This window comes from Bison bison, unplaced genomic scaffold (genome assembly GCF_000754665.1).
Source record: "Bison bison bison isolate TAMUID 2011002044 unplaced genomic scaffold, Bison_UMD1.0 scf7180017864298, whole genome shotgun sequence".
NCBI classification, from domain to species: Eukaryota; Metazoa; Chordata; class Mammalia; order Artiodactyla; family Bovidae; genus Bison; species Bison bison.
In genome coordinates, this window is record NW_011494870.1 from 953,879 (window position 1) to 962,079 (window position 8,201).

At 38.7% G+C, this 8,201-nt stretch overlaps 1 protein-coding gene across 2 annotated transcripts in view; it reads left to right on the forward strand.

The window, feature by feature from the left end:
• Nucleotides 1-5,610, forward strand: part of CEP78 (centrosomal protein 78kDa) — a 35,169-nt gene extending 29,559 nt beyond the window's left edge. Inside the window, exons 12-16 of one of the 2 annotated variants that reach the window (XM_010851138.1) lie at nt 1,072-1,149; nt 2,623-2,789; nt 3,628-3,799; nt 4,130-4,177; nt 4,983-5,610. In XM_010851138.1, coding sequence (XP_010849440.1) covers nt 1,072-1,149; nt 2,623-2,789; nt 3,628-3,799; nt 4,130-4,177; nt 4,983-5,546 — 1,029 coding nt within the window. In that variant the 3' untranslated portion in view covers nt 5,547-5,610. The remainder of the gene's footprint in view (nt 1-1,071; nt 1,150-2,622; nt 2,790-3,627; nt 3,800-4,129; nt 4,178-4,982) is intronic. The other variant, XM_010851139.1, reaches the window with a different exon arrangement.
• The last annotated feature ends 2,591 nt before the right edge of the window (nt 5,611-8,201 follow it).

Genomic DNA, 8,201 nt, shown 5'->3' on the forward strand with positions numbered 1-8,201 from the left:
AATCCCTCCCAGCATCAGTCTTTTCCAATGAGTCAACTCTTCACATGAGGTGGCCAAAGTACTGGAGTTTCAGCTTTAGCATCATTCCTTCCAAAGGACGCCCAGGACCGATCTGCTTTAGAATGGACTGATTGGATCTCCTTGCAGTCCAAGGGACTCTCAAGAGTCTTCTCCAACATCACAGTTGAAGAGCATCAATTCTTCTCTGCTCAGCTTTCTTTATGGTCCAACTCCCACATCCATACATGACTGCTGGAAAAACCATAGCCTTGACTAGACAGACCTTTGTTGGCAAAGTAATGTCTCTGCTTTTGAATATGCTATCTAGGTTGGTCCTAACTTTCCTTCCAAGGAGTAAGCATCTTTTGATTTCATGAGTTCTTAAGAATTGTGAGAGTTTACCAGTGTTCATTTTATGTTACTGACCTTGGTGAATGGAAAGACTACTATCTCTATGGACAGGAATGGCACCCAGCTTCCTGAATTCACAGTATTGGTTCTGCTACTTAGTGGTGTGAGCTTGGCTGTGCTGCTCTACTTACTCTGCTTCTCTGCCTCCGTTTTCTCATCTGTAAGATAACATGAAGTTAGTATTGTTCTTTCCTCATATTTAATGCCCAGGAAACTCCAGAACAGTGCTTGACATATAGTAAGTTGCTTTAAAAGTGATTACTCTTTTTAAAAAATGCTTTTGAATCTGCAGTTATGTAACTCGGGTATGTTAAGCATGTTCATTAATATGGCTTCCTGCTGTGAAGAGACCCACAAATAAAAGTGGAATTTTTCTTTCTTGGTCTTAATATTTACTATGTTATACGCATACACCTTTTATGGTGAGCTGCCACAGATTTATGTTGGAAAGAGTGGGATTTAAATAAATCTTTACTATGCTAATTTGATATATTTTAATAATTAATTTCACTAGCATGATATGATATTCCAGGTAGCAGATTAAAGTCTGAGTTCACTTCTGGCTCTGCCCCTAAATCATGATGAAATCTATAGCTGGAAATGCCTTGGAATATCATACTATGAATTAGGTATAATATTTACTGTGTTTCTTTACACTAGGGAAAACTGGAGGAGTGCCTAAAGCAGTTAAAGGAGGAAAGAGTCATAAGGCTTAAGGCTGATAAACGAGTCAGTGAGGTAAACAAGTTTCTTCTTACACTTTTGAAAGCTTCTTGGTTTTATTTTGATTTGATTTTAAGCCATATGCATATAGTTTGTAAACTTGAAAACTAATACATTGCAAATTGGGGGTATCATATGGACCTTCACATTTACTGGTATTTAGTGATCATACGATCTAAATACAGGATGAAATAGAGCTCTCATTTCCCATTTTCCTTTTAGACATCGGCTTATAGTTTATATATATTATTATATTACATATCCCAGAATGTATGTTTTTAAAAATGCAAAAATCTGTTTTTTTGTGTGTTGTGTGTGCTTTATATGATGTTAGCTTATTTTCTGTTCATGATTATTCAATTCAAGAAAGCATATTTTGTGTATGTATTGTATATCTAGTAACATAAATGACATGATGAGACTTTACTGGCAGTGAATTAGGAAAATGAGTCATTTAAATAAATATAAGATTGGAAAACTAGTAAGAATGCAATGAAAGTAAAAATACATACTGTGAGAATTACATTAGGTAATGTGCATGAAAGCAGAGCATAAGCTAAAACGTTCGATATAAATACAATTTATTACAGGGTGAGTGTAGGGAGGGATTTTTGAAAGGGCATCTACTGGATTGGTGGACACTAGTTCATTCAATAAATATTAAACACCTGCTTATGTAAGACATGAGGGCATCATGAACATAATGGCCTTTCTGAGAAATACTAGAGTTGATTTTTATATAGGGCAAATCATAAATGATGATCTAAAGAAGAGTGCATGGGAGTGAATATTTCACGAAGCCAAGGAGAATATTGGTGATGGTACAGTTAATAAATTGGGCTGGTTATGATTTAGGACTTTTAAACTTAAGCATTAGATATTTTGCTCACTAAAGTTATTCCTTAACATTCAGCAGAGTTGTAATATGCTTTGTTCAAATTAGGTTCTGTGCTTCGTTTTCTAATTTAAGGCAAACTTAATAGCAGGTAGTTTTCTAATGTGGAATGAGGATCCATTATGAATTTAACCAGTTTAAAATTTGATCTTTTGAAAGATCATTAATAAAACAATCATTTCAGTTTATTTATATATTGTATATATTTATTTATTTATATGTTGTATAGGAAACTTTGTTGAGTGCCTCTGCCTTTCGGTTATTATGTGATGTGGTCTCTGTCTTTACTGATGGAGAGTTAGATTAATTACAAATTAATTACATTTGAGGATAACAGAGGATGAGATGGTTGGATGGCATCACTGACTCAATGGACAGGAGTTTGAGCAAATGCCAGGAGATGGTGAAGGACAGGGAAGCCTGGTGCGCTGCAGTCCACGGGGTCGTAAAATCAGACACCACTGAGTGACTGAACAACAAATTGCACTCTGAATGTTTTAGTTTTGTTCTTTAAACTAGATGAGACTACTTTTGTTTTCTTTTGATGACAGTGAGAAAAAATCATGTCAAATATTTTCAATCTTCTTTTATAGTTGGAACATGAAAATGCCCAGTTAAGAAATATAAACTTCTCTTTGTCTGAAGCCCTTCATGCACACTCATTGACAAGCATGATCCTGGATGATGAAGGTGTTTTGGGCAGCATTGAGAATTCCTTCCGGAAGTTCCATGCTTTCTTGGATCTCCTTAAAGATGCTGGGTTAGTTCTTTTCTCTTCATGGCATTCTTCTCTTTGTAACTTTAGAGGTAGTTTGCTGAGGAACCTGAGCGGTTTTTATTACTTCCATGACCATATTTAGCCAAATGCAGTGAATTATAGGTAATAGAGTTGATTTTTTTTTTAATGAGTAAATCTATAAAGAAAAGCAAATAGGGGAGCCTGCTTTGGTAGAGTGGGAAGCCCATTATAAACAAGTAACCTGTAGACAGAGTAATTAGTAGGTATAATTTTTTGTAAAGACTACATTGAAGGCAATTTTAATTGAAAATATTTGGGAATGGATAAGAATTTTACTACCTTTCACTTATTTTTCTCCTTCAATAAGTTTGAGTTAAGATTGTTTTTGTCTTGGACTTAAAAACAATTGTATAGGGAAGATGCAGGTCAGTGGTTCTCAACCAGGAGCAGTTTTGTCGAAAGAGCGAAGTGGAGATTGATAATTGATGGAGTGCTGTTTGGTCAGGGAATGAATTGGTGTTGGGAAGGAAGAAGCAGACGCTTCTTGGGAGCTGGAGGAATAGTAGTGGAGTGTGGGAATGCAGGTGAGAGGCAGTGGATGGTGTGTGTGGTCGATGTTGAAGCTGCTAGTGAGAGTGTTTGAAATGGAGTGCTAATAGGCAAGGAGATGGGATGTATCCCAGAGGATAACCCTGGAAAGGGCTGAGGATTTGGGGGAGAGAGACGCTTGTAGTCTGGAGTAGGTGTTGGCTTTTAAGATGTTAGAAGTATTTCCTGATTGTAGGCCTGAGGATATCTAAGCTGCTCTTCTGTGATTATAGTAACTTTTGTCTTTTTCTCCTTTTCTCCTCTGGTCCAGGCTTGGGCAGCTGGCCACAATGGCTGGTATAGATCAGTCAGATTTTCATTTACTAGGTCATCCCCAGATGAATTCTACTGTTAGTAGTCCACCTAAAGAAAAAAAGAAGGCACTTGAAGAAGAAAAATCAGAATTACAGCAGAGTGCCTTAGGACAAATGCAAAATATCCAAGTAAGTGGACAGAACAGAACTTAACGATTCTAAGAGCAATTAGCAAAAAGGAAATTTCCACGTCAGAAAGAAGATAATAATGATCGGTATCTGAGAGTTCATATGCTGAGGAGCTAGAAGCCTCTTTGAGCTCCTTTCCGATATCTTAGATTAGTACATTTGTGCCCAGTAAATTTCATGATACTGCATTGTTGTAAATAAGAAAACTGGAAATTCTTTTGAAAATTTATGAGTTAAAGCAAACTATCCTTAGTGAAGAAAGAAAACCTTAGAGAAAATATCCTAAATTTTAAATTGTATAAATGCCTATTCTATTCATATTTTATCTAGGTTTCTATTTGTATGCAGTCAGCTTACAATGAAGGAACACTAATGAAGGTACAAGTACTGATACAGATAATTTTTTAAAATAAGTGGTCCAGACATGGTTCATAGGGAGTATACTATAGTGAGTCACCTGGTTATGGGAATGGGAGGGGGAAACCTGTCAGCTTTTCCTCCAGCCTTACGCGGAGCCTCCAGCTCTCACCTTAGCCAGTCTCAAACTGGTCTTGGAAACTGACAGCTTGGATACACAGTCTGGTCACATTTTTACATGTTTTCCATTTTGTAAAACTGTGTAAAAAAACTGGTTTACATTGACCTGGAGGATAGAAAAGAAATTAATTTTCTTAGAGAATAGGGTTTTATTTTTAGTAAGGGAAAGGAAATAGGTACTAACTACCCTAAACACTGAAGTCTGAAAATGTAGCAGACATAATCTTGGATATGTCTAAGTTGAGAATCACTTGGAAGATATAATTAGAAAATAACTGGCTCTGAAATCTTCTAAATTATCAACTGACTGTTTTAATAATAAGATCACAGAGTAACATTGAAATTTCGGACTCCACTTTTTAATGGATAGGTTCCCAGGTGGTGCTAGAGGTAAAGAACCTACCTACAATGCAGGACACCTGAAGAGACATGGGTTTGATCCCTGGGTTAGGAAGACCCCTTGGAGAAGGAACTGGCAACCCACTCTAGTATTCTTGCCCGGAGAATCCCATGGACAGAGGATCCTGGCAGGCTGTGAGTCCATAGGGTCACAGAGAGTTGGACATGACTGAAGCGACTGAATGCTTTTAATGGTAGGCCTTGTTCATCACTGAATTTTTGTCTTGTCTTTTGTTTTTCTCTCCAGTTTCAGAAAATTACAGGTGATGCTAGAATTCCGTTGCCTGTCGACACCTTCCATGCCCCAGCCTCTACTCAGGAGACCTTAGAGACTTCCAAAGACAACTTGGGAGTCCCAGTCACAGAACAGCGGCAGGAATCTTTTGAAGATTTCATTGCTAGAGCATGTTCTCCTCCAGCAGATGTAATTTGTGGAACTGGAAGTCAAAGAAAAGAAGACGAATTATCTAGAAATAGCAGGCCTGCCTCAGAAAAAATGACCAAAACAGGTGAATATATCAAAAAGCACTCTGCTAAGAAACAGCCTGGGAAGGACCTGCATTCCTGCTCTGACTCACCTGTAAAGCAGAAAACCAAAGGAATCGGGCAAAATAGCTCTTTGGTTAATGAACCAATTAAAAGCGAGTCTTCGAAAAAACACATTTCTGTTAAGAAAGAGAGTGAAATACTGACTGTTTCATCAAAGACAAGTAGAAGTAAACCGAATCTTCTTGAACATTCTGAAAGTGATACTCTTAGATCTGATTTTGAATTTCAAGAAAGCATCCATACTCTATCACGCCTGACATAGGTCTAAATCTTTTAAAATTATGTTTTTACCTTCAAATTTTAATAAATTACTTGTTTTTATTATAGCATTTGGTGTTTTAAAATATATGACTGGGAGCCATTAGAGAAAGATTTATCCATACTTTTTATTATAATGAACATTTTGGTGTATGGTTTATTTTCCCTCTTGACAGTTTGCACCATTCATTCAGCTAGTGTCTACTGAAGGCTTAATATGTACAGTACTTTTCTGGGTGCTGGTTCAGCAGTGAACAAGATAAAGCTCTACTGTCTTAAAAGTAATACTCTGGTGGGAGAAAATATGAGTAATAAAGCAGGGTAAGGGGACTAGAAAGGGGTGGGAAAAATAAATAGTTTTACCATTTAGTTAAATGTCAAACTATTATAAATCATATGGCCAGAAGTCACTGGTGTATTTTAATTCACAGTAACCAGGCAGAATCAAACATTTACCAAGACACTTAATCATGCTGCAGGTTATGCAACCCTATAAGGTAGGGAACTACTTCTATACCCATTTTGTAGATGAGTCTGAGGAGACATTATGTGAGTTGCCCACAGTTACACAGCTGGCGCAGGAGGGCTGAGAGGAGCTACTCCACGTTCAAGGTAGGAGGGATGGCTGTGAGGAGATAGCCCTCGTCCAAGGTAAGGAGCAGTGGCTGCGTTTTGCTGGAGCACTGTGAAGAGATACCCCACGTCCAAGGTAAGAGAAACCCAAGTAAGACGGTAGGTGTTGCGAGAGGGCATCAGAGGGCAGACACACAAACCATAATCACAGAAAACTAGTCAATCTAATCAGACGGCCCACAGCCTTGTCTAACTCAAGAAACTAAGCCATGCCATGTGGGGCCACCCAAGACGGGCAGGTCATGGTGGAGAGGTCTGACAGAATGTGGTCCACTGGAGAAGGGAATGGCAAACCACTTCAGTATTCTTGCCTTGAGAACCCCATGAACAGTATGAAAAGGCAAAATGATAGGATACTGAAAGAGGAACTTTCTAGGGCGGTAGGTGCCCAATATGCTACTGGAGATCAGTGGAGAAATAACTCCAGAAAGAATAAAAGGATGGAGCCAAAGCATAAACAATACCCAGTTGTGGATGTGACTGGTGATAGAAGCAAGGTCCAATGCTGTAAAGAGCAATATTGCATAGGAACCTGGAATGTTAGGTCCAGGAATCAAGGCAAATTGGAAGTGGTCAGGAGACAGGAGATTCCTGGCAAGAGTGAACATCGACATTCTAGGAATCAGTGAACTAAAATGGACTGGAATGGGTGAATTTAACTCAGATGACCATTATATCTACTACTGTGGGCAGGAATCCCTTAGAAGAAATGGAGTAGCCATCATGGTCAACAAGAGAGTCTGAAATGCAGTACTTGGATGCAATCTCAAAAACGACAGAATGATCTCTGTTCGTTTCCAAGGCAAACCATTCAGTATCACAGTAATCCAAGTCTATGCCCCAACCAGTAATGCTGAAGAAGCTGAAGTTGAACGGTTCTATGAAGACCTATAAGACCTTTTAGAACTAACACCCAAAAAAGATGTCCTTTTCATTATAGGGGACTGGAATGCAAAAGTAGGAAGTCAAGAAACACCTGGAGTAACAGGCAAATTTGGCCTTGGAATACGGAATGAAGCAGGGCAAAGGCTAATAGAGTTTTGCCAAGAAAACGCACTGGTCATAGCAAACACCCTCTCCAACAACACAAGAGAAGACTCTATACATAGACACCACCAGATGGTCAACACCAAAATCAGATTGATTCTTTGCAGCCAAAGGTGGAGAAGCTCTATAGAGTCAGCAAAAACAAGACCAGGAGCTGACTGTGGCTCAGCTCATGAACTCCTTATTGCCAAATTCAGACTTAAATTGAAGAAAGTAGGGAAAACCACTAGACCATTCAGGTATGACCTAAATCAAATGCCTTATGATTGTACAGTGGAAATGAGAAATAGATTTAAGGGACTAGATCTGATAGAGTGCCTGATGAACTATGGACGGAGGTTCGTGACTTTGTACAGGAGACAGGGATCAAGACCATCCCCATGGAAAAGAAATGCAAAAAAGCAAAATGGCTGTCTGGGGAGGCCTTACAAATAGCTGTGAAAAGAAGAGAAGCGAAAAACAAAGGAGAAAAGGAAAGGTAAAAGCATCTGATGCAGAGTTCCAAAGACTAGCAAGGAGAGATAAGAAAGCCTTCCTCAGCAATCAATGCAAAGAAATAGAGGAAAACAACAGAATGGGAAAGACTAGGGATCTCGTCAAGAAAATTAGAGATACCAAGGGAACATTTCATGAAAAGATGGGCTTGATAAAGGACAGAAATGGTATGGACCTAACAGAAGCAGAAGATACTAAGAAGAGGCGGCAAGAATACACAGAAGAACTGTACAAAAAAGATCTTCACAACCAAGATAATCACGATGGTGTACCACTCACCTAGAACCAGACATCCTGGAATGTGAAGTCAAGTGGGCCTTACAAAGCATCACTACGAACAAAGCTAGTGGAGGTGATGGAATTCCAGTTGAGCTATTTCAAATCCTGGAAGATGATGCTGTGAAAGTGCTGCATTCAATATGTCAGCACATTTGGAAAACTCAGCAGTGGCCACAGGACTGGAAAAGGTCAGTTTCCATTCCAA